The sequence below is a fragment of the Castanea sativa genome, chromosome 5 (genome assembly GCF_040712315.1).
Source record: "Castanea sativa cultivar Marrone di Chiusa Pesio chromosome 5, ASM4071231v1".
Lineage (NCBI taxonomy): Eukaryota > Viridiplantae > Streptophyta > Magnoliopsida > Fagales > Fagaceae > Castanea > Castanea sativa.
In genome coordinates, this window is record NC_134017.1 from 30,440,455 (window position 1) to 30,468,116 (window position 27,662).

Consider the following 27,662-nt stretch of genomic DNA (forward strand, 5'->3'; position numbering starts at 1 on the left):
TTTTATATGCGTGAAAAATAAGTTTGTAAATTCAATAATAAATTATATTTAATTTGTACAAAATTTGACTTATGTATTAAAAAATACTATAAAATTATAATACATAGCTCGGTACAGGTACAACGTTAACGTTAACTTTTCCTCAAAAAAATAAAAAGTTATCTTGCCCAACTGTACAGAAACAACGTTAACGTTTCCCGGACCCAACTAAAAGAGAAGAATACGTTCAAAACTGAAAAAGTCCTTTAATAAATCCAGAAATGTTTCACTTTCACACCCAAATCGAATCCATTCCATTTGTAAATTATTGCAGTATAGTATAGTATTTCTTTTGGCAAAAACGCGAAATAATTAAGCGATTCCATTCCTCTATAATTAACATCATTTCATTTTCACCACAAAATCGCAAATATATAAGCCCTGACCCTGTAAAACAAACCATAAATTTAAAAAACACAAACACAAAAAAAAAAAACAATGAATTCTCTTCATCATTGTCTGAACCGTCCGATTACTCCGGCGACAAATCTGTGCCGTCCATCAGGTAAACACGTTCGGGTGAGAGCGTGCGCGAACGTGGGAGTGCACGCGCCGGGTTCGTTGAAGGTAGGAGTGAGCAAGGAGGTGATGGAGGCGGAAGGGAGGATTATGGTGGGGACGTATGCCAGGGCTCCGGTGGTGCTCTCCAGTGGCAAAGGTTGTAAATTGTATGATCCCGAGGGCCGAGAGTACCTGGACTTGTCGTCTGGAATTGCCGTTAACGCTCTTGGACATGGTGATCCCGATTGGCTGCGGGCGCTTACACAGCAGGCTAATACGCTCACCCACGTCAGCAATGTTTACTATTCCATCCCTCAGGTAAGGTAACTTTTTCTTTTCTTGTTTTTTTACACGTGTTAAATGACTGTCGTGCCCTTGAACTTCTTGCTGCGGCCTCTGTCGCTGGAACAACATGAGAAATCTGCTTATTGTATTCTTCACTTGCAAAATTTCAAAAATACGTAGGGTCAATTTTTATGTTATCAAATAAATATCAAAATTTTAAATTTTATGATATAAAATTTTAAAAAAAATAGTAAATAATATTCGATTTTAATGAAATTTAATATGCATGTTCAGAACATAAAAAATATGAAATTCAATAAAAAATTCACTATATATATATATATATATATATGTATATGTGATAAGTTACTTTATTCCCTCCAATTAGTTAATAAAGAGATTCCTTACTAATTATCCAAAAAAAAACATTAATTAATATGTTGTGAAAAAAAAAGTTGTATCATAGACTTATTCAAACAATGTAATTCCTAATAATAATTAACTAAAAAAAAGATATGTGATTAATATTAGCCACTGCACTCATGTGTTAAATCTACTTCGCTTTATCTTTTAAATTTTATGGTGTACAAATTTTTTTCATTTCAAAATAATAAGTAAGAGCCTGTTTGGTTTAGAGAACTCAATTTTTATATCCCAATTTTTGAAAACACCTATTTGTTTTTGTTTTTTTCTTGTTTTCATCACTCTAACTCAGAATTTTGAGTAATAGAAACGAGTGTTGAAAATCAAGTCAAACACCAAATTTTTTGTGAGATCCATGTGTTTTGAGAACTTAGTTATAAAAACTGAGTGATATGATCCAAAATCCCACTCATCCAAACAGGCTCTAAATATCAAAGTCTTATTCCAATTATATATACATATGAACAGTAAACTATATTATATAGAGTTTATTTATGTACACGGTTTCTCCAAAAGAAAGTTTCAAGTAACACATTTATTCATGGATAAGGACTTAGCAAATATAGAAATATTAGGCTCTCTTTGTTTCGAAATACAAAGTTTTCCTTTCAGAAATATTTAAAATGGATTTGTCTTCCATTTTCTGGCTGCAAGCTGAAAAGTAACTTTTTTTGGTTGCAACCAAAATTTTCGATGACAGAGATGGTTGGGGGGATGAAGGTTGTGTTGGTGGCAACGGTGACAAATGACTGGTGATGGCAGCAAGAGAGGGGTAATGGAAGCTAGTGGTGACAGTGATCAATGACCAATGACAGGTAATTGGCCGCCAATGATCAGAAATGGGGTGGGCGGCGGTGGCCAGGCAGAATATGGGCCGAGTGGCAGTCAGTGACTGGAAGCTGGTAGTCGTTAGCAATATGTGGGGTGGGGTGAAGGTGGTAGTTACTGTTTAAAGGAGTTGAAAATGCTTCAATGTTTTCCGTCATATTAATATTTTTGGTTTACCACAAGAAATGTTTTCTATTGATTAATTAACATTTTTAATCGCACCAAACACCAAAAAACTGGGCCAAATTGTAACTATTACCAGTGAAAAGTCTCACTTTTCAATCGCAAGTGGTACTTGTTAACAGGTCAGAATCATATTGTGAAGTTTTTAAGTTTTGCCTACTGACCAATGAAGCCAGAAAGACCCCAAACGAATTATCATAAAAAAAAAAAGGGAAATGAAACGTGAATATGAGCAGAAAGAGATCCTAATGTTGTTCATTGCAAATAGAACATCTGCCCATCACAAAAATTGGCCTATTGTGATTGTATTTGCATTAGCTGCTTAAGTACTTCAACAAAATTTGCTCACCATAAAGCAATGTCTGGTTGCTGTAGGTGGAGCTTGCAAAACGCCTTGTGGCTTGTTCTTTCGCTGATCGTGTCTTTTTCTCAAACTCTGGGACAGAAGCTAACGAAGCTGCTATCAAATTTGCAAGAAAGTTTCAAAGATTTTCACATCCTGATGAGAAACAGCCAGCAACACAGTTCATTTCTTTTACTAACAGCTTCCATGGGAGAACTATGGGGGCTGTTGCTTTGACAAGCAAAGAGCATTACCGGTCACCCTTTGAGCCCGTCATGCCTGGAGTCACATTCTTGGAGTATGGTAATATACAAGCTGCAACGGAACTGATTCAGTGTGGAAATACTGCTGCTGTATTTGTAGAACCTATCCAGGGTGAAGGTGGCATATATAGTGCAACAAAGGAATTTTTATATTCCTTGCGTAGAGCTTGTGATGATTTTGGTTCTCTCCTGGTTTTTGACGAGGTAAGCAGCTGTTCATTTTGGAAAGATACTCTATTATAGATGCTAGTTTATGTGGTCCAAATCTATAGGCCAGATTTTATTATGAGGATGATATTATGATTTATGCACGTAGGAATTGCACTTCCAGGACTCATACCTCCTCCTGTCCAACCCACACTATGACCAGCTTATACCATAATATATTTTTCCAATTCACAAAACGTGATTTATTTAACAAGTTGCTGTCATTACATGGCATTTTGAGTCAAGGAGAAAGGTAACACATTGGACTTCAATTAAGATTTTCTACAAAAGTAAGTGCTGCACTAACCCAGCACTAGCACAGGGGTGTTCTGCTTTAGTGGATAAGAATTTAGGCTTTTCATGTTGGTTCCTAAATAGCCCAAAATGACTCTTTCAACAGTAAATAGTAGCTTCAGTGGTTCACTTCTGTTTGGTTCTCTCCTCAAACCGTCCTTAAATGTGCTGTTGAATTGCTTCATCTACTTGTTTTTTTTTTCTTTTTTCTCCAAAATTTGAAAAGTATCCATGTAAACACATTTGATATTATTATGCCATTAGATGCTCTTAAATTTCTCGCATGCCTATTTTTGGACTGCAGATCATAGGTGTTGAGAGGGAGAGAAGATATTATTAACTTAAAACTGTTACTTAAGTAATTTGTTTCTTTGTCACATCTAGTTTATTATTGAGGGGTACATATATGCTTAGCCTAGGTTCTTGAAGAAGAATTATCATAAAAGTAGTTTTGGCCTCTTGTCCTAAGATTTGGAGGTTGATGAATCCAACACCTAAACATACACTTGCACACAAGACTCATACAAAGAGCCATGTCCTTGTAATCATAAGAGAATGATTTTTACATGCTTTAAAAGACACTGGGTTTATCAAGTTTGCATTAGTGTGCAAGTCTGTTTTCCGTTTTTGAGAAATGGCCAAATCTTTGTAAGAAAAATGAGTCCTTTTTATTTTGGTAACTTTTTAAAGCTTGCTTACTACAACCGTATTTCATAAATCTTGTTCCTGCCCGATCTATTAAAGCTGAATTGTGTAAAAAGAGATAAAGAAAGCTGCAATGAGGCTACATTGTTAAGATTATTTTTTATATCAAAGTGAGAATTGATCAGATAGTGGATAATTTTGATGTTGACTTATTATTTAAAATTTCAAACCAATGACCCGTACATATGTTTTACGTATTTGTTCTTTTTTTTTTCTTTTGTTATAAAGTATGAGCATTAGAAAAGCTAGAGAGAAATTAATATGCTAGTTAAGGTGATCTCATTTTCTATTTTACATGGAGTATAGGAACCTAGGGATGGCACAAATCTTGGTTATAAACTAAGTCAAAGTCTTGGTCCCATATTTTTTAATTCACTTCCAAAGTTTGATCTTGATTATAGCTTGTGCCTTTGGATATCATTACTTTGTTTAAATCTTGGCTACTATAATAATAAGGCTTCCCCCAAAATCAAAGAGACGATGGGAAACAATTTTCTAGTAGGATTAATGCTTCTCTATCATTCCCATCTTTCTAGTAGGATTTAATGCTTATCTATGATTCTGTAGAAAGAGAATTGAGACAATATTCATGAAAGTACTTGTGAAGAGAGAACGCATTTAAAAATTAAAAAAAATAAATAAATAAAGGATGAATGAGTTGTTTTGGTAAACAGTTCTTCACTGTCAACAAATGTTATCTTAGTTATTGGGACAAATTCAGGTCATCACTCATCATAATGAAGTTGCTTTCTGCTAGTGTACAAGTAAATTGCACATTGGCAAATAAAAGTCTCTGTATATAGGGCTAAAAACCTAATAAATGGATGAAACAGATTCTTATGCAAGTCTGGGAGTGGGGGTAGGGACGTTTAGCCTTCTTTTTTCAGTGTATTTTATAATTTTATACATCATGTCTTACCAAAAAAAAAAAAATGCATTGTAGGGAGATGCAGTTCTTTGATAGATCTTTCTCTGACCACTATTTTATTACTTCTATTTTGTTTTTTGTTTTTTGTTTTTTTCTTTTTTGGTTTCTTGTTGTCTAGGCACCTATTCCACAAAATGTTTTTTTTGTAGGTTCAATGTGGCTTGGGCCGTACTGGCTATCTTTGGGCACATGATGCATATGGTGTAGTCCCAGATATAATGACACTTGCCAAGCCTCTTGCTGGAGGTCTTCCAATAGGAGCTGTGCTAGTGACTGAAAGAGTTGCCACTGCCATAAGTTTTGGAGATCATGGAAGCACTTTTGCTGGTGGCCCACTTGTCTGTAATGCTGCCCTTGCTGTTTTGGACAAAATCTTAAGACCTGGCTTTTTGGCCAGTGTCTCTAAGAAAGGTCTGTACTTTAAAGAACTGCTGATTAAAAAGCTAGGAGGGAACTCTCATGTGAGAGAAGTAAGAGGTATCGGGCTTATCATTGGGGTAGAACTGGATGTATCTGCTTCACCACTTGTCAATGCTTGTCGAAATTCTGGTCTTTTAATATTAACTGCAGGTAAAGGAAATGTTCTTAGGCTTGTGCCACCATTGATTATTACAGAGCAGGAATTGGAGCATGCAGCTGAGATTCTGTTTAAATGTTTGCCAGCACTTGACAAGGGTAACTTAAACTAGAGAAGTTTAATTTCATGCGTTAAGTGAGATTTGTAATGGGTTCATATTGATAATATAATGTGTTTGTGGTTGTTATCAGTATGGTTTAAATTTTGTTACAGTTGTATTGAAGCAAAGCTATCCGATGAGGATCCTATCAAGATATCCAAATCAAACACAGTAAAAGATAAGATTAGATCAATTCAGAGTTAGCAAAATAACTTGAGCATTCCCCTATCTCATTTGTAACTGTTATTTGAATGTATTCTGCTCTATTCAAATCTCTTATCTATTGTAATCTTGTACATGATTTATAATTATAACACTGAGTCTATTTAGTGAAAGCAAACCACAAGTTTTAGGTGTGGAGCACAAAATTATTCAATTTATATTTCGTTCTTTTATGGTACCAATTACCAAATCAATTCTTGACTGACGTCATGGACTTCATCTTCTTCCTCCAGCTCCTCCACAAATCTACAAATGTTAATTCTTCCACTGGCACTATTCTTTCTCTTCCCATGCAAACATTACCCAACTACCCAATTCGTTTTGTTATCACCAAGGATAATTATCTCCTTTGAAAATATTAAGTTGTTAGTTGTTACCCATCTCAATGCTCAAAATTTCCTTGGCTATTTCAGGGGAACCAAACTATTCCTCCCTCCACTATTCGTAATACAGCCACATGATCAAATCAACTTGCCAATATTCCAAACACTGCATATGCTACTTGTTCTCAACAAGATAACTTATCCTCAATACACTTATTGCACATCTCTGCATCGATTTTGTCTCAAATTCTCAGCTGCAGTACTTCTCTTTCTTTATGGATGGCTCTTGAACGCATGTCACCTCCCAATCTTGGGCTCAAGGATGCAAATTCAATATCAATTAGCTACCACAAACAAAGGTAACTCAAGTATGACTGTTTACTTTCCCAAAATGCGTAGTCGCGGAGACGCGCTAGTTGCAGTTGGATAGCCTCTCTCTGACACTAAGGAGATATCACAAATTCTTGCTGGCCTATGGACTAAATATGATCCCTTTGTCAAAACTGTCACCGCCTGAGTAGACCCTCTCCGCTCTCTCCATTGATGAATTGTATGGGTACCGTCTTGTCCATGAGCAGCATCAATCAGCTGCTAAATTAGCTTTCTCGTCTACTAATAGGGTTGCCAACAATACCACAAATTTGGTCGCGGTGGTCTTGGTTCCCATGAGCGTGGATCCTCTTACATTCAAATGGCAGGAGAGCAAGAGGACCTGGACATGGTTCTCCTTCCATTGCTTCCAAAAATTCTTTTTCATCATCTGTAGCACCTAGGACTAGGAGTAACTGTCAAATGAGATTGTAAAAGCATTCTTTTAGTTCAAAGATCATTCGCCCAAGAAGTAGCTCAAGAGAAAACAGTTTGTGAAGATTTCAACACTGCCATTAGTTCGATTGGAATCTCAAAGTTTGAAAGCCTTTTCATTGCAGCTCGATCGATCAAAAACTGATTTTCTACTGACCTTTGATATTACATATAAAAGGCATTGGTTCAAAGGCTTTGTGAGTCCAGATTGAAAACATACACAAATGATCAAAGCTTGAAATTACAGAACTCAATGTGTCACTTATGTAAAGCAAATCTTCAAGAGGTTCTCATAGTCGATTAGAGGTTTTGGTTGAACAAGAATGCGTCATTTATGAAGACGTTCATATATCAAAAATTTCAAAAGTTTTAGAGTTATAAATGTCTCTATTGTAGGTTCATCTACCAGTAGGGTTTAGGTATAAAGTTTTTATACTAGATTCCAAAATTTCTCTATATAGTGGATTGCTTTGTTGAGTTAGACTAACCTCATAATGGTTTTTCTTTTGAAAACAGTTTTAATTGATTTTTTTCTCATTTCACCTCCATATTGTTCATCTATTACTTTAATTGTCGTATTGCTCTACGATATGTTGACCACTAATTGCTAAAACTTAATCATATAATTAGCATAATTGGACATTAATGATATAATCCGCCCCATAATTGTTTTGGGGTCAAAATTGCCTTTTCACCAGTAATGACACTAGGATTGAAATTTTTCAAGTTAAAAAAAAAAAAAGAAAAGAAAAGAACTGTAATTCTAGCGCCTACCCAACTCAACTTCAGGCCCAAAAATACAGATGTTGAACCTTATATATATGGGCCACACCAGCTCCAATCAGGCCAGCCCAATGCTCTCCACTCCCTATTTATAATACACTAGGAAAGTAGGAAGTATTTGTTGTTGTTTTTATTGTTGTTGTTTTTTATTTTATTTTATTTTATTTATTATTATTGGACTGGAAGTACCAGTTAAAGTAACCAGTAAAGTAAGGACACTAGATTTTAGACTACTGAACTTCCACCCTTTCTACTACTAGTCTATTATTCGTCTCTGCCTTCTCATTACCATTCTCGTGTAAAGTAAGAAAAGGTATGAAAGAACATTAATTAAAAGTGGCACAACAAATTGACCAAAAAAAGAGAACACACAAAAAGGTTGCTGCAGTATTTGGACAATTTCACATTTCCCACAAGCCATGAAACTTGCAACGAGGGGATGGAAACTTGCACAAATGCACACAACACCGAAGTACAAGAATCATAAAGCTATCATGATAACATACTTTCTTTGTCTTCTTTCTTCTTGGGATTTTCCCACCAATTTTCTCTCTCTCTCTGTCTTTCTCAAAACCCCAAATGAAATTTTGGTGCTTTTCTCTCTTAGCAAGAGAAAGTCTCTCGGTCCAAAGAATGTGTAGAACACTAAAAACTTCGCGTGCTTTACTCCTCTCAGATCTCTCTTGGGAACACCATCTTTCTCTCTTTGTTTCCCAACTCCTCTCTCTCTCTCTTTGAACGTGTTTAGGGTCTACTAGACCGACATTCTTTTCTGATCCTACCGAATGTTTCTTCAAATAAGAGTTGGCCACTTACACCACGACCTTGAAGTATGATCAAAACAAGCCAACACCACGGTTTTCCCTCGTGTGTGTGTGTGTGTGTGTGAGAGAGAGAGAGAGATTTTTGAGGCTTGTGCAGGACTATTGTGAAGATTGACTTCCAAGTTTTAAATAATGATAGGATCAACTTACTTTAACTATCAAAATTTATTATAGTTACATAAAATATCTGATGTTCAGTTTTTGCTTACATTAAAAATTAATTGCTTTTTTTTTTTAGAAACACACACACACACATATATATATATAGAGGAAGGGGATGAGATAAGGGAATACACTCATACGTCAACATCAAAACTGCATGCGGCAGTTAGTGTCGCGGAACAAGTGATAAATCCCTTCTCAATATCACAATTTACCGATGTGGCACGACTCAACAACACTGAGTATCTTTTTTTTGAGAAACACACACACATGTATATATAGGGAAAGGGGGATAAGATAAAGGAATACACTCATACGCCAACACCAAAACTGCATTAAAAACCGATTGCTATCTTGATCTAATGATAAAAGAGTTATCATCAAAATTGGATATCATAAGTTAAAATTCTATATTAAAAAAAGTTCTAAATGATGGTCATGGATATGGAGCACCGATCAAGGTGGTTTTTTTTTTTTTTTTAATTGCGTTTGCATTAACAAAATAAATTACATAGTTTTGATAACAATTCCAAAGCTTGGTTTTTCCAGGTCTTTAAAGGGAATTTTATTAGGTGTAATTCTTAGGTACTTTCAGAGTATAAAAAATGGTACTCTTTCCTCTTAGATTTATTATGGGATCCACTCATTAAATTTATAGTGAGGTCTACTATAAATGTGAAAGATTAGAGCACCATTTTTCTATGCTCCAAAAATACCTAAGAATTTTCCGTTTCATGTGTCTCTTAGGCACAAACATTGGAATAAGTTGTAATTAATAAATCTAAATTTAGTATCACATAAATTTTGGAAAACTTTTTTTTTACAACTATTGATCTGTTATTTTTTTGACTGCTTAATAAATAAAAGTAAAATTAGTGAAGTCTATGTAAAAGTGGCGTTTCAATTACAACTTATCATTTCAATGAATTAAAAATAAATAAAAGGGAAAGGTTAACGAGTGCCTTAACGGTATTGTGGGGGGCAAAAAGATCCTGATGGGAACGTGGGCCTTTTGGGCCGTGTTAAGGAAGGCCGACCTGACCCTGGGTTTGGAAGTTGTTAGTGCTATGGGTCGGCCCATACGCCGAGGATCCGAGGATCCAGCCGAGGGTGAACTTACCCTCGGATGAGCACCAAAGAACTCGGGATTTCATAGTAAAGGTTAGGGGATGACACAGTTAAGGCCAATGGTTAAAAGGGGTGAACCCTAGAACGCCCCAGAAGCACCGGTGTTGAAGAAATGTCAAAGATAAAGGCTGCTACCTCCACATTAAAGATTCTGCACCTACCACCCTGGCCGCATTTATGGAGAAGTGACACCTGAACAGTGGAAGAGAAACTTCTGGTTACTATTCAAAGGCACTGAGAAAAGAAATATCTAGGCTAAGGGGGAGGTGAGGCAACACGTGTACAAAGCATTCAAAAGAGTAGTATATAAAGAGCAATTTAAGACAGAAGGAAGGAGGACCTTTTGTAACCTAAAAAGAGAGAAAAGACTAAGAAAGGAATATAATATAAGAACAGCTCTCGGTTTACGTCCGAGGAGGCCAATTTACAATATTCCTTATTGTTTCCAAATATTCAAAATCCTTAGTTTGTCATTTAATCCCCACATACTTCTAACCTGGGTTTCAAGCCCACACTCTACAAATTCATATTGTTTAAGGCTCATTGGGCCTGGGCCCGTAACTGTTCTTGGGGCCAGGTGCAATTGTGCTCTTACAATTGGCGCCGTCTATGGGAATCTAGTCTAGAAGAGGTAGGGATATTATGGCAGGCTTAGGCTCTCACCATGCAGAGTCACAAGGATCACAACCGGAAGATCATTTCCAACGTCTTGAACATCGTAGGGATCGTGAGGGAAGCGTCCGTACAGAATACCCGGGGGCTAGCCATACTCATGGAGGAGGTAGCACTACTCATGATGAGGGTTCTAAATCCATGCAGAAGGAAATCAATCGTTTGAAGAGGAAGTTACGCCGTGCTAAACGTAAGGTTTCCCCGTCCTCTTCTAGTTCTTCCTCAAGGAAAGATAGGGGGGTTGTCTACAGTTCAAGGTCACGTTCCCCCACCAGCGCAACATCCTCCGGTGAAGAAGAAGATCAACCAACAGGCAGACGTAAGAAGTTTCGTTCTAGGGGCTTAGGTAACGATACCATGAGTAGGGCGTTGCACCAACTCTCTAAATCTCCGTTTTCACGGAGGATTGAGAGGGGGAGGCTTCCCAGGAGGTTCACCCAGCCCACGTTTACCATCTATAATGGCCGGACTGACCCGGTGGAGCACGTGAGTCACTTCAACCAGAGGATGGCAGTGCACTCTCACAACGAGACTTTGATGTGTAAAGTCTTCCCCTCTAGCTTGGGACCTGTGGCTATGAGATGGTTTAACGGTCTCAAATCAGGATCCGTAGGCTCATTTGGGGAGCTAACTAGGGCATTTGCTTCGCGGTTCATTACGTGTAGCAGAGTCCCTCGGCCATTGGACTCGTTGCTATCCATGGCCATGAAGGAAGGGGAGACACTGAAAGCATACTTCGACCGATACTGGGAGATGTTCAATGAAATAGACGGCGACTTTGATGAGGTGGCGCTTAATACTTTTAAGGTGGGTCTCCCTACTGACCACGACCTAAGAAAGTCCTTGACGAAAAAGCCTGTCCACAGCGTACGCCGTCTTATGGATCGTATTGATGAATACAAGAGGGTAGAGGAAGACCAGCAGCAGGGAAAAGGAAAGGAGAAGGTTATCCCACAGGAGAGAAGGGATTTCAGGTCGGACAGATATCACAACAATAAGCCGAGAAGGGATTACTTCGGACAATCCGGCTCGGCAGCACCTCAGGCTGTAAATACTGTGTTTCGAGAACCGGTGCACCAGTTATTAGAAAAGGTTCGGAAAGAGCCCTTCTTCAGATGGCCCGGCAAGATGGCAGGGGACCCTGCTAGAAGAAATCAACACCTTTTCTGTCAGTACCATCAGGATGTGGGCCACACCACCGAGAACTGTCGGACCCTGTGGAACCATCTAGAGCAGCTCGTCGGTGAGGGAAAGTTAAAGCAGCACTTGTGTCAGCCCACCGGGCAGGTCGATCAAGTTGGTTCAAACAATCGGAGGAACGGTTCATCTCGGCCGGCATTGGGAACAATTAATGTTATCTTCGCTGCACACAGTAGGACCGGCTCGGGTCCCACTAGGGTTATGGCGGTTTCCCATCCGCGGGCCGAGGATGTGGGTAGCTGGCCGAAGAGATTAAAGAGCACTTTACCTGTCTTGGGTTTCTCCGAGGAGGATAAGGTAGGGACTATCCGGCCCATGACGATGCTCTTGTGGTTACCCTCGAGAATAGGGAACTATGATGTGAGAAGGGTGATGATAGATCGGGGCGGCGGTGCGGATATCATGTACCACGATCTATTTAAAGGGCTAAGATTGGAGTTGGAAGATTTAACCCCTTATGACTCCCCACTTATAAGCTTCGAAGGAAGGGCCGTTATGCGAAGGGACGGATCCGTTTACCCGTTCAATCCGGCACCGAAACGGTTGAGGTAGATTTCATTGTGGTTGACGCGTACTCTCCATATACGGCCATCCTCGCCGGGCCATGGTTGCACGCCTTGGGAGCTGTCTCCTCTACCTTACATGTTAAGGTGAAATTCCCCTCGGGGGAGCATGTTGAGGAAATCCTCGGCGGCCGGGTAGTGGCTAGGCAATGCATATCCGCTGCGGTGCTTCGTCGATCGAAATTGAGTCATCAACCTTGCCCATCCGGGAGTCATAGCAATTAACGGCTCGGAGGCACACTGGAGCGATGACGGGAGACGAGGCTATTTGTGAGGAGTTAGAGAAGTTTGTAATAACGGATGATCCGGAGAGGTTTTTCCAAGTTGGCATACTTTTGCCACACCAAGAGAAGATGGAGTTGTTGAAATTTCTGAAAGATAATTTAGATGTTTTTGCGTGGGACCCCTATGAGGCTCCAGGCGTAGATCCGAACTTTATTTGTCATCGTTTAAACGTCAATCCTGCCATTGTTCCGAGGAGGCGGCCACCTCGGCGATCTTCCGAGAACATTCGAAGGCTGTGAAGGAAGAGGTTCTTAAACTCAAAAGGGCGGGGGCTATCAAAGAGGTTTTCTACCCTGAATGGTTGGCTCATCTTGTTGTTGTTAAGAAGAAGAACGGCAAGTGGAGAGTATGTGTGGACTTTGCGATACGAACAAGGCCTGTCCTAAAGATTCGTTCCCAATGCCACGGATTGATCAGGCGGTAGATGCTGCATTGGACATCCTCGGATGAGTTTCTTGGACGCCTTCCGGGGTTACCACCAAATTCCCTTGGCGTTAGAGGATCGGAGAAGGCTGCTTTCATTACTCCAACCGGGAACTATCATTATAAGGTCATGCCATTTGGATTAAAAAATGCGGGGCTACTTATCAAAGAATGATGACCCGAATGTTTGAACGACAGCGGGAAAACCATCGAAGTGTACGTGGATGATATGGTGGTGAAGAGTAAGACGGTACCTTCACACATGACGGATACGGCCGACACCTTCCGGATGCTAAGGAAGTATAAATTGCGCCTTAACGCCTCCAAGTGTTCTTTTGGCGTGGGATGCGGGAAGTTCTTGGGATTTATGATTACTCATAGGGGCATAGAGGTAAACCCGGTGCAAGTTAAGGCTATTCGAATTTGCGGCCGCCTAGGAACCCAAAAGATTCGAAATTGTTGGAATGATTCTTTGCGTTGAATAGATTTATTTCTCGGTCGGCTGATCGGTGTCGTCCTTTCTTTCGGTTGTTGCACAAGTGGAAAGGGTTTCAATGGACCGAGGACTGCGAATTAGCTTTCCAACGGCTTAAGCAATATCTTTCTCGGCCACCTATTTTATCTCGCCACGAAGTGGACGAGGTTTTATTCGCTTATCTGGCCGTGGCTATTCACGCGGTGAGCTTAGTCCTTATAAGGAATGAAAGCGGGGTACGAGAGACCGATCTACTACGTTAGTAAGTCCTTGAATGAGGCCGAGGTGCGCTATACGCCCTTGGAAAAAGCACTTCGGCGTAGTCCACGCCACGCGCAAACTTCCTCATTATTTCCAATCTCATCGTGATTGTTTTGACCCGGTTGCCTCTTAAGGCTGTGTTGCGTAGTGCTTGATTACTGCGGCGGGGTGGCAAAATGGGGAACCATTTTGGGAGCCTTTGATGTTAAATACGAGGCCTCGCACATCGGTAAAGGGACGAGGTCCTCGGCTGATTTGGTGGCGAGTTTGCGAACCATTGTTAGAAGAAACTTCAAAAGAAGCACACATGGGTGAAAAATCGGTTGGTGTGATCACGGACGTGTTGCCCTCGGTTTGGAGAGTTTATGTGGATGGGGCTGCTAATCAAAAAGTGCAGTGTTGGACTTGTTCTAATGTCCCCTGAAGGAATTGTCTTCGAAAAATCTTTGAGATTGGCCTTCTCGGCTACTAACAACGAGGCCGAGTATGAAGCAGTCTTGGTAGGCATGCAAATGGTACATAAGATGGGTGGCAAGGAAATCCACGTATTCTCGGACTCTCAGTTAGTGGTCGGCCAGGTCATGGGAACCATGGAGGCTAGAGACCCCAGAATGCAGGAATATTTGGCCCATGTCAAACGCCAGCAGGCTGAATTTAACTCCTTTGCCTTAGCTCACGTTTTTAGGAGTGGAAACACTCATGCAGATTCCTTGGCTACGTTGGCGACATCCTTGGCTCAAGGTTTACCAAGGGTTATCCTCGTTCAGGATTTGGTAGAACCTTCTCTTATAACTGCTAACGCACCTCGCATCCATCTAATAAGGCCTGGTCCTAGTTGGATGGATTCGATCATATCTTTTCTTAAAAATGACATTCTTCCCGAAGCCAAGGCTGAAGCAGAAAAGTTACGTCGAAAGGCACCGCGTTTCTGGTTGTCCGAGGACCACAAGCTATACAAACGATCCTTTTCAGGACCGTACTTGTTGTGCGTACACCCTGAATCAACAGAAGCATTGTTGGAGGAATTGCATGAGGGAATTTGTGGGAGCCACAGGGGAAGGTCCTTAGCCCATAGAGCCACGACTCGGGGTTATTGGTGGCCCAATATGCGAGAGGGAGGCTCAGGACTATGCCAGAAGATGTGATCAATGTCAGAGGTTCGCCCCTAATATCCACCAACCTGGAGGGGTTCTTAATCCTCTCTCCAGCCCTTGGCCTTTCGCACAATGGGGCTTGGACATTGTAGGGCCATTTCCAAGAGCTGCTGGCAACAAAAGGTGGCTGCTCGTGGGAACAGACTACTTCACTAAATGGGTTGAAGCTGAGCCCTTAGCCAATATACGAGATGTTGATTCCAAGAAATTTATATGGAAAAATATTGTCACTAGATTCAGAATACCACACACACTCATCTCTGATAATGGTGTCCAGTTCGATAGTAGGGCTTTTAGGAAGTATTGTGGTGACATGGGTATCATAAACAGATATTCCACCCCAGTTTACCTTCAAGGAAATGGACAAGCCGAGGCAGTTAACAAGGTCATAGTTAACGGGCTCAAGAAGAGGTTGGACGATGCAAAAGGCAGATGGGTAGAAGAGCTCCCTCATGTCCTGTGGGCATATCGGACCACACCGCGCAGGTCCACTGGAGAGACGCCATTCTCTATGACTTATGGAGCCGAGGCGGTGATACCGCTAGAATCTGGTTTTCCTACTTTAAAGACAAATTCTTTTAGCCCAGAGAATAACCAGGGACTTCTAGAGAAAGATCTTGATTTACTTGAGGAACGGCGTGAGGCAGCTATGGTCCAATTGGCTTATTATCAGCAGAAGCTAAAACGAGGATATGATGCCCACGTGAAGCTAAGGCCACTTGCACCTGGTGATCTTGTATTAAGGAAAGTTGTAGGCACTTCTAAGAACCCAGCATGGGGTAAGCTAGGACCTAGCGGGAAGGCCCCTATCGCATTGTTTCGGTAGCGAGGCATAGGGTCATATAGGCTAGGCGATCTAGACGAACGAATTGTTCCACGTCCATGGAATGTAAATAATCTTAGAAGGTATTATTATTAATGAAATGAGCTTTTGTCGGTTGTATTTCAAAGTTATGAGTAGCAACGACGCTCGCAATTATCAATTTTAAGAATCAAACGAAACTTGGTTAAGTGCGGTCCTCGGACCACAAACCTTGTGGAAATTGATGTCTTATCATTTGTTAAACGAGAACCTTAGTTATGCGGGTCCTCGGACCTCCTACTTTGGGAAAATTAACATTTGAAGTTATTGTTCTAAAGAATCAAACGAAACTTGGTTAAGTGCGGTCCTCGGACCACAAACCTTGTGGAAATTGATGTCTTATCATTTGTTAAACGAGAACCTTAGTTATGCCGGGTCCTCGGACCTCATACTATGGGAAAATTAACATTTGAAGTTATTTTTCTAAATAATCAAACAGAAACTTGGTTAAATGCAGTCCTCGGACCACAAACCGTGTGGAAATTGATGTCTTATCATTTGTTAAACAGAACCTTAGTTATGCCGGGTCCTCGGACCTCCTACTTTAGGAAAATTAACATTTGAAGTTATTGTTCTAAAGAATCAAACAAAAACTTGGTTAAGTGCAGTCCTCGGACCACAAACCTTGTGGAAATTGATGTCTTATCATTTGTTAAACAGAACCTTAGTTATGACGGGTCCTCGGACCTCCTACTTTGGGAAAATTAACATTTGAAGTTATTGTTCTAAAGAATCAAACAGAAACTTGGTTAAGTGCAGTCCTCGGACCACAAACCTTGTGGAAATTGATGTCCTATCATTTGTTAAACAGAACCTTAGTTATGCCGGGTCCTCGGACCTCCTACTTTGGGAAAATTAACATTTGAAGTTATTGTTCTAAAGAATCAAACAGAAACTTGGTTAAGTGCAGTCCTCGGACCACAAACCTTGTGGAAATTGATGTCTTATCATTTGTTAAACAGAACCTTAGTTATGCCGGGTCCTCGGACCTCCTACTTTGGGAAAATTAACACTTGAAGTTATTTTTCTAAAGAATCAAATAGAAACTTGGTTAAGTGCAGTCCTCGGACCACAAACCTTGTGGAAATTGATGTCTTATCATTTGTTAAACAGAACCTTAGTTATGCCGGGTCCTCGGACCTCCTACTTTGGGAAAATTAACATTTGAAGTTATTGTTCTAAAGAATCAAACAGAAACTTGGTTAAGTGCAGTCCTCGGACCACAAACCTTGTGGAAATTGATGTCTTATCATTTGTTAAACAGAACCTTAGTTATGCCGGGTCCTTGGACCTCCTACTTTGGGAAAATTAACATTTGAAGTTATTGTTCTAAAGAATCAAACGAAACTTGGTTAAGTGCGGTCCTCGGACCACAAACCTTGTGGAAATTGATGTCTTATCATTTGATAAACAGAACCTTAGTTATGCCGGGTCCTCGGACCTCCTACTTTGGGAAAATTAACATTTGAAGTTATTTAGAAACAGTTACAATTTTTAAGAATTAAACGAAAGATTGCTTAATATTTATCTTCGGGCTACGACTTTGATTAAAGTTAACTTCTGATTGTGTCTGGATGTTAATACGTTACTGTTTATTAACTCGGATCGTAAAGCTAACTTCTGATTGTGTAAGGAATGACCCTCGGATCTTACATCTTACTAGAAACAGAGCTACGCATTACAAGGGTTTAATCATTATATAAGGCCCTCTCTTCTTCTTAATCGAGGCATTGTTCAAATGAATTAACCATGTCACCTTGTATTAAATCTTTAATATTATACGCATGATTATGTGGAAGTTATGATTGTGCAATCCTTGGAGTTAGGTTTTTATACTCTGAGAAACTTTTGATATGACTTAATGGGAAACTTTTGTAATAAGTACAGAAAGAATAAAGTAAAAACAGATACAGTCCAAGTGGAAAGTAAATGAAATCGTTCTTCATTAGTCAGTTGAGTATGCATTACAATATATAATTCAAAAACAAAAAAAAAAATGGAAAAAGAGAAGCCCTAAGCTATGTCCTAAGCTGTTGGAGGAGGATCTTGTTGAGAGGTACTAGTGCCCTCGGTCTTTCTCAACTCCAGCTCAAAAGGAGTCATAACCTGCTTTCCTTTATCCGCTGTCTTTGTTGGAAGGACGTTGGGTTCCACTGTCTGGTTCAAGTCCTTCTCTGCATCCACTCCTCCTTCCTTTTCTTTATTGGAACTAGAAGGTTCTGTAGGATCAGGAATTTGCTGTGGGACCACCGGAGGTAGAGCAAGAGGAGTTGTCTCGGGGATAGGAGTAGCAGCAGGAGCCTCTTCAATCTCCTGTATTTCTAGGGGAAACCAAACATTCTCGGACTTCCTCAAATCCGAAGATTGGGGAACTCCTGCTACGTTTAAAGCTTCCCCCCATACTTTTTGACAGTATTCACGGCACAAAGCCGCGAACTCCTCTGTCAGCTGCTCCTCTGTGGCTTCTACCCCTTCATCGAAACTTGCCTGCTTGGCAGCCTGAAGAGAGAGTTGGAAGGAGCTGGCTTCTTCCTTCATCAGAGCCAGTTGCTTCTTCAGATCCGAGCACTCCCTTTGAGCTTGGGAGAGTTCTTCATCTCTTTCATGAAGGAGCTTGCGCTGTCCTTCTATCTGGGTCTTCATGGTCTTCAAGTTTGACTCGACCCCATTTTTCTCTCTCCTCAGATCAGCCACCTCCGAGGTCAACTTCTCATTCGCAGCAAGGGCTGTGCCCAAGGACTTCTCAGTTTCCATCCTGATTTCGAGCTCAGTCCTGGCTATTTTCCGAGTGTCTTCAATAAACTTCTCAGCTACGAAGACCTCCTGAATAGCCTGTAGTAAAGTATGATGGAGTTAGGAATAATAAGAAACAAACTTACCTATAAATATTATTAAAAGTGGAATCTCCCTAAAAAAGGAGAAAAACTTACCAACGCTAAGTCTCTTTTTAGTGAGAGGAATAGTTGTGGCTGGCCCATCTTTTCCAAGGTCTCCATGTCCTTGGGCAGCAGAAGAGGGCGTTCCAAGACCTCGGCCGGGGGGTGGGCGTGGCCTTGTTGAACTGCCCTTATACTGGATTGGCAGGAGATAGGTGCGCCGTCCAGCCTTAGATCGGGTGACCAGGTGGTCGGTGCTCAGCGCACTTCAGCCTCGTCCCTGATTTCCCCGATTTCTACCGAACGGGCTCTACCCTTGCCCTTGTCCAGCTTCTGCTGCTGGGCCGGTGGGAGTTGTTGGCGTGGTTTCTTGGGGTCTTTATTAATCGTCCCCTCATTATCCCCCTTCCTCTTCTTCTTGGGATCCTCGGCTGGCAGTTTTGGCTCAGCTGGAGGAGGAGGAGGAGGTAAAGCTGGGGGAGCATGGGACGTCCCCGTTTTCTTTTTCTCTGCAACCTTAGCAGCCCTATTGGTGAGGAGACCCTCCATTCTTCCCATGTCTTCTTCTAATTCGTCTTCGGGAAGGGCAACCACAAACCCTGCAATTCCAGAGGCCTCGGTGGCTTCTTCCTCCTCGTCGGAAAGTACCACAAATTGGTTCCCGCGAGGTCTCTCGGTGTCTTCGAGATGGAATTGGTCTATCTCGTCGTCAAGTGTGTATGAAGAAGACACCTGCTCTTCTGGAACGACAGTTGCTTGTGAGTGCACGGCAAGGGGCACTGCTGCTATCGGCCGGTTGTACAAAATGGTATTAGGAGCGTCCGGGAGGTCACGGTCGTCCAAAAAGTGGGGCCGAGCTACGTTTATCCTCTTTCGTCTTCGGTCGCCCGCAATTATGGCGTTCTCTATCTCCTGGAAGTCTTTGGAAAGGGGGGTGTACCCAAGAATAAGGTGAGCAGCCCGGAGTTGTAGGTCTTCACTAACGAACACCTCGGAGCGAAGTACCCGGTTTAGATCTGCGATGTTACAGTGACTCAGACGAGGACGCACGTGTTGCTTATCTGCAAAAAAGACGTCAAAACAAACAAACTTGGTCAGATTTACATAGATGTTTAACAAATTTAAGTAAGTACGAATACGCATTTCTGTGTGTGTGTTAGGAGAAGTTGTGTTGTGGGGAGATTATCCTACGGCGTCGCACCTGGATCCCCCCACTCAACTGGGCAGTGGAAGCCGTCGTGCCAGTTTCCAGACACGATCAAGTAGTCGTCCTTCATGCCTTTGTTTGATTTGGGCAGACAGGAGATTAGCCTAACGGTGCTAGACCGAGATTTAATGTAATAACCTACTTTAGAAAGTTTATGGGACTCGTATAGGAACACGACATCGTGCCATGTGAGGTTTAAACCCATCTGCTCGTTTAGAGCATCTACACTACCTAGAACTCTAAAAACGTTGGGGAGGCATTGATCGGGACACAACCGGTGGTTGCGAAGGTACTCCCTAGTTACAGGTTTCGTTGGAAGGGTCATCCCACCCTCTAGAAAGGCTATCATAGGAATGATAACCTCTCCCTCTTTCCTAGAACCGGCCACGGCTGTTGCCGGGCAGTATTTTAGTCCTACATCGCTGGGAATACAATATTTGGCCCTAAAGCCTTCCATCCCAGCGGTGATATCAACTAGACACTTAAACTTACCCATTGGAAAAGAACGAAAGGTTAAACTCTAAAGGGGAGAGTGTTTACGAAGACAGCCGAGGACTGTATCCGAGGAGAAAGGGTTAAGAATAGAGAGAGCAAGAACTTACAAGGTTGAAGGTACAGATTTCCACGGTTTTCTGCTGGTAAAGGATGATTGTTGGTGTTTTGATGGGATTGATCCCTGAGGAATTAAATGAAGGTGCAAGTTCCCGAAGCGTCACGACGTGCGAAAAGGCGGCCTCGAAATTATATTTGTCCCGCCTAAAATTTCGTGGAGTAATGAGGGCCGTTGGATGCCCATCTCACCGTTGAACGTGAGGGACAAAGTGTAACTGGCAGTATTAAATACGCGCGTTGTTCAAAATAAAACCGCCAAATGGCATCTTCTGGGACGTGAAACGATTTCCACACGTGCCATTACTCACAAAATGATTGGAGTAGGTTCTCGTCGGATCAAAACCCTATTTTTCTCCTCGGACGTTGAAAATTAGAGTTTTGAGGGGCTATTGTGGGGGGCAAAAAGATCCTGATGGGAACGTGGGCCTTTTGGGCCGTGTTAAGAAAGGCCGACCTGACCCTGGGTTTGGAAGTTGTTAGTGCTATGGGTCGGCCCATACGCCGAGGATCCGAGGATCCAGCCGAGGGTGAACTTACCCTCGGATGAGCACCAAAGAACTCGGGATTTCATAGTAAAGGTTAGGGGATGACACAGTTAAGGCCAATGGTTAAAAGGGGTGAACCCTAGAACGCCCCAGAAGCACCGGTGTTGAAGAAATGTCAAAGATAAAGGCTGCTACCTCCACATTAAAGATTCTGCACCTACCACCCTGGCCGCATTTATGGAGAAGTGACACCTGAACAGTGGAAGAGAAACTTCTGGTTACTATTCAAAGGCACTGAGAAAAGAAATATTTAGGCTAAGGGGGAGGTGAGGCAACACGTGTACAAAGCATTCAAAAGAGTAGTATATAAAGAGCAATTTAAGACAGAAGGAAGGAGGACCTTTTGTAACCTAAAAAGAGAGAAAAGACTAAGAAAGGAATATAATATAAGAACAGCTCTCGGTTTACGTCCGAGGAGGCCAATTTACAATATTCCTTATTGTTTCCAAATATTCGAAATCCTTAGTTTGTCATTTAATCCCCACATACTTCTAACCTGGGTTTCAAGCCCACACTCTACAAATTCATATTGTTTAAGGCTCATTGGGCCTGGGCCCGTAACTGTTCTTGGGGCCAGGTGCAATTGTGCTCTTACAGGTATTAATTTAGAAAATATTTTAAAAACTTTTTATGGGAAAAGAAAAATTAATTGATTTTTTTAGTACATTTTTTATAATATTTCCCATAAGAGTAATTGCAAAACTTTCTTAAAATTATTTATTAACAAAAGTCCTAAGGGCACCCATTAACTAGACCCAAAAAAATTTGTAATCCCTAACATTTGTCTACAAAAATTAATTATCATGATATGAGAAATCTTGTTCACATACTCAAACGAGCCTACCCAAATAAAGCTCTACCATACAAACTATTGTATTTGTTTTTGTTGTCTTGCTACATGTCAAACTTTAATTGGTGAGTTCTTGGACTCAGGTTTGTGAAAGGAAGTCAAGTCTGGAATTTGTTCATTGGGTTATCCAAGAAGGATATTGTTTAGTTCCCCAATGAAAATACAATAATTTAAACAATAATTGTGGCTAAGAGCATCAATATCTAGTCTCTCAAATGGTATATGTTGGTATATTTTAGTATTAAAGCACTAAAAAGGCCAATTACCCGATCTTGCTATTCTAAAAAAATTTGCAATTGTGCTACAATACCATCCTAAATGTATGATGGTATTGTTGCACAATTGTAACCTAAATATTATATTTTATTCCCTTTTGACCTTTTGTTTTCTCTCTCTTATGTCTCTAATCTTTTATCTCTCACAGAGCTCATCTCACTAGTCACCATTTGCTCTCTCTTTCTCTCCCATGCCTTTGCCAATGACCCTTTCTCTCCCCATGTCGCTCAACCTAGCCCTTTATCTATTGTCCCTCTACCCATTTTCTCATCACTCCTTCTCTCAAATGCGTGGTTGTGGGTTGGCAAATCGGATTTGACCATGGGTGGTGATGGGTTTGCTAATCGATTTTGGTTGTGGGTCTAGGATTAAGTTTCGGTGTTGGCTCTAGTGGGTCGTGGTGGTTATGGGGTTGAGGATTGTGGTGGATTGGTGTGGTGGGCCATGGGTTGTGGTGGCATGATGAGTTTAGGGATGAGTTTTAGTGGTGGCTCTAGTGTTTGGTGGGTCTGGTGGGTTTGCTTGGTGTTTCCAGCGATGGCACTATGATGTGGTGGTTGTTGCTTATGTTGTTGATGGTAGGTGGTTGTTATTGGCTGTGTTGTTGATTGTGGATCAGTGGGGGGTGGTGGTGTTGATGGAAGGTGGTTGTTATTGGTTGTATTGTTGATGGTGGATCGATGGGTGGTGATTAGAAATTTTTTGGTGGATAGGTGGGTGGTTGTGTTGTTGATAGCTGGGTTGAGTTTCTATGCTAGGTTTGTTTGGGATTTGGGATGAGTTTCTATGTTGGGGGTTTTGAGTCTTCACGGCAATGATGGAGGTGATGAGTGGTTGAGAGAGAGAGAGAGGGGAAGAGAGACAGAAATTAGAGAGAGATAGAAATATATTTTATTGTGTAAATAAATTATTTTAATATATTGTATAGGAAAATAAAATTTAGGATGCTAGACGTGTTATAAAATACTATGGTATAACAGATAAAGTAGTTTTTGATAGGCATGTTCAAGTATTTACCGGCATCGACAAAACCTCCTGGAGCCATGCCGATCTGACCGCTGAAAACCCCACTGAAGGTTCCCAGCGCAGTGGTCAACAAGCTTTTTCCGCTACCGAAGTCGGACGGTGCGGTGATCGACGGCAAGGTCTGCAAACCGAAGAGAAACCGAACCAACCTCCATATATATATATATATATCTATATATATATATATATATATATGTATGTATATATAAATTAACATATACATAAATAATAAACAATCATACTTCAGTTTTAAAATACAAGAAAATGAGAGAGAGAGAGAGAGAGAGAGAGAGAGGAGGAAGAAAAAAAACATGGTTTAAGTTAGGTAATAAAAACTACGTCGTTTCATTTAAGTTTTTTTATTTATTAAAATCTGATACAAAACGAAGTCATTTTAGGTCCATTATAAATTTTGATATCTGGTTCAAAGCAAAGTCATTTTAGGATTAGAATTTTTTTATGTGTGAGAGAGAGTGAGAGAGAGAGAGAGGTGGAACGGCGTCGTTTAATTGGAGCCTAGGTTAAATCTGAGAAATCTTTTACATCAACTCTCTCTCTCTCTCTCTCCGCCACTCAACACCACTCACCACCACCGTCTTCTGCAGCCGATGCCACCATTTTGCAAGTTTTACCCTCTCTTCTCTCCTCTGTCATGGCTATTATCTAGAAAATTTTTAAGTATGTTTTGATGCTTAATTGCAGGTATGTGAATTTGTATAATGCTCAATACCTAGGCTACTATGCTTCCTTACTATGCTTTCTAGAAATATGGAGAATTTGTTTGAAATGTGTGTGGGTATTAGAGAAATATTTAGAACATGGTTTTTGTTTTTTATTTTTTTTTTAATATTTGTGTTGTTTGATAATTCTTTGTGGGTTGTCACTTTTTTTTCTTTTTTTTTTTTTCTTTTTTTTTTTTATGAATGGTTTTTTATATATATGTTTTTTTTTTGCACCGAACTAACTGCATCGCACTACTAGGGTGAACCAAACCTGATGTAGATCGGTTCCTATCCCTTCATATGTGGGGTGCGGTCAAGCATGAGGGAAACCGCACCCTATAGGTGTGGTGCAAAAAATCTCCCCACAACCAGCCGCATCGCACCGTGCACAACCCTAGCTTTTAAGATAATAAAATAGAATAGTTTGAAGATAATGGATGCTAATGCTCTAAATAATGTGCGAAAAGTTGTATAAAACACTTATGGAAAGATGTCAGACAATAATAAAGTTAGGAGATTGAAGTGGTTGAAATAGTATAAGATGTCAGGACGAACTGAACTTGATTGAGTTTTGCCAAAGGCCTTGTAGTTGAATTGACACCTCCCCATGTACAAAGTGCTTGGGGCTTTAGGGGGAAAATGGTTCGAGTTGCAGGGTTAATAGCATGTTGTAATTATCTCTCAAAAAAAGAACTTGATTGAGTTTTGATTTTACTAAGCTAAGCCTACTTTAATCAAGTTCAGCTCATGAGTAATTTGGTAAAGCTCAGGACTGCCATAATTTGGGTCATTTTGTTATAGGAACTTTATATATATATATATATACACACACACTTCAAAGTTCAAACCAATGAAACTGACCGTAAAAAATATACCGCTATAATTTGAAAAACCAACCCTTAGCAATGTGCATCAGTAGAAGATTATGAGGAAACCGATTCCTATCGATTCAGTGACAAATTTGGAAAAAAAAAAAAAAAACCGCATCAACTGAACCGCTCACACCCACAACAACCTTGTATGTCCAACGATAACACAACATCTATGAGAACTCGAAAACACAAGAGAAAGCTATTGAAAATAAGTTTTTTTTGGCATTGCCACATGGAATTCTTAGGTTGAAAAGGACATTTAGATCTTCACTTTGTTGAGAATTGGTCGGATGACATTCTAGTTAGTTTGGGTCAATCTTGAGCAATTGGGCTTTGGGCAATTTTTTGGGCCTGAAGAAATTAACTTTATTTTGTTGGGCTGTTTTTATTGGTTGGATTCCATGTGAGCCTTTGCAAAAAATGCCCCACAACACAAACCTAACCTCCTGATATCGTTTTTTCTTTTTCTTTTTCTTTTTCTTTTTTTCTTTTTTTTATATAATAAATATGAAATGATTTTATAGGTGCTAGATTTTGTTAATGAAAATATTTGGTTACTTGTGGTTTGGGGTTTTGAGAGCGTAAACCTGAAAAATCAAGGAGTAAGGATTGAGGATTTCAAGGGTACAGGGTATGGTTTCGTTAATGAATTGAAAAAAAAAAAAAAAATTGGGATTATAGCAGAATTCGCTGACAATTTTACAACAAATGGGTCATTTAAAAGGTTAAAATTATAATCTGTGGTAGGCCTATTGGCCAATGGTACATACATTAAATTTTGTGAATTTTAGTTGTGATGCTACTTTTATTGTTAATGAATTTCTACCTCATAAAATTCTATGTACAAACATTATTTTTTAATTTTAATGGGTTTTACTAACGTGTACTCTTAGGGTATATATTAGTAAACAATTTTAGGAAACTTTTTATAAAAAAACGAAAAATTAATTAACTGTTTTAACAGCTTTTTTAATTTTTCATAAAACTTTCCTAAAATGAATGATTAATGAAATGGACCCTTTTTAAATATAAATTATATAAAGACATTTTTAGTTCACATTTATATTTCAAACATGATACAAATAAAATTATAGCTATAAAAAAATATTTATAAGAGTAATTTCAAAAACCTCACATTAGACACATTTTACACTAAAAGAATTACTTATAATTATCTACTTAATAAATAAACACTACCAATATTTTAGACTGTTTAGACAAATTTTTTTTTTCCTTCTGAGAAGAAGCCAAAAGATAAATGTGAAGAGCTTCTTAAAAGTTAAATCTACAACTACGTTTGAAGAAGAAAAAAAAGGCACGCATAATGTGGCTGAAGATGTTTATTATTATTATTATTATTATTATTATTATCTCACTACTCCCTTTCCTCCAATTCAATCCAAACGGACCTTTAATGCTTAGGTTTGTAATTCCGACTTTAGCATACAAATCGCGAAAACTCTTTAACAAAATTACTAGACCTAGCAAATGTGTCAGTGCGTGTTTGGGTTAATTGAGTTACAAATCAAATCAAGTTCAAGTAAAAAACAAGTCATCTTAAATAAGTTGTGAGAGGGTTGAGTCGATTGAGTTATGGGTTATCCCATAATTTGTTCACATGTAGAAAACAAAAATATTCTTAAGTTTACAAATAAGAGAACAAATAACAATATATTCAAAAATAAAATTTAAATAAAAAATAAATTCTCAAGTTTACATAATCCATAGAACTCACTAAACAATATTATTATCATAAACAAATGAAAAATAATAATAAATATTGTGGACCATAATTTTTTATAATTCCAATATATCATCACTATAAATACTAAATAAATGTCGTGGACCAATGCTAAAAATTGATTAAGAAGCAATTGTGATTATATATATGTGTGTGTGCGCATATTTTTTAGATAATCACAGCATATTACTAATTTCGCAGTTTGAACCTTTGACTCTCTAAAATTTATCAAAGTATGACTTACTTAAAAAGAAAAAACTTTTTTTTTTGTTAATGTAAAATTCATCCTTTAACATCAGAAAGGGTTGCATAGGGGTTGACCTAGCTCAACTTAGCATTTCAACAAATTTGATGCAAATTGACACTTTTGTTACCATTCGGGGCAAATTTTGTCAAGTCCAAAAATTACCAAATACGGCCTACTTAAAAAGTTCTCTAGGCGTTTAATTGGAAACATAATACCATATCATATGACCCCTTAATCTCATATATATAAAACTCAAATTCCACTTGTTATTAAATAATGATTTAATATTGTGCTAATTGAAAGAAATGTTACTAATAAAGATATTTAGATAGACTATATATATAATTAAAAGTTAAAACACAAGAGAAAAGGAAAAACAAGTAGCTAGTGTAATTTTTATGATTCTCTCGGATTGATTTCATTCACATCAGATGTACCCCTGGTTGAAGTCTTTTGTTGAGCCAATCTTTAGAACAATTTGAGGTTTACCTTGAAGAGTTCCTACAATAAGATAGAGATGGTAATAAGTTGCATTGGAGTTAAATAGAGTACTCATCATTTGCTATAGCTAAAGTAGCTAAACCTAAGCTAGCACATTTAAAAAAAAAAAAGATTTTGCCCTCTGCACCTTAAGGGCCTTTAAATCACCCAAAAGATTACATCAACAATTTCTCAAAGATTTTGCCCCCCAAAACTAAAAAGAAACTCACAGTGATTGACAAGATCAGGACCTTTCATGTATCACCAAAGGACTCACTCCTAACATCACCATGATCAGATTCAGAGCATCTTCTTAATATTGAAGGCAAAGGGTTCTTCTTATGATTCACAGGGTTACTCCCATGCACCTATTAAACACCCAAACCTCCCT

General features: G+C 39.5%; 1 protein-coding gene across 1 annotated transcript; it reads left to right on the forward strand.

Annotated features, from left to right (window-relative positions):
• Window positions 1–256: 256 nt before the first annotated feature.
• Window positions 257–5,766, forward strand: LOC142634189 (acetylornithine aminotransferase, mitochondrial). The gene is made up of 3 exons (XM_075808477.1): window positions 257–858; window positions 2,635–3,069; window positions 5,149–5,766. Exons 1-3 carry the CDS (start codon window positions 478–480, stop codon window positions 5,686–5,688), a joined length of 1,356 nt encoding a protein of 451 aa, XP_075664592.1. The 5' UTR covers window positions 257–477; the 3' UTR covers window positions 5,689–5,766.
• The last annotated feature ends 21,896 nt before the right edge of the window (window positions 5,767–27,662 follow it).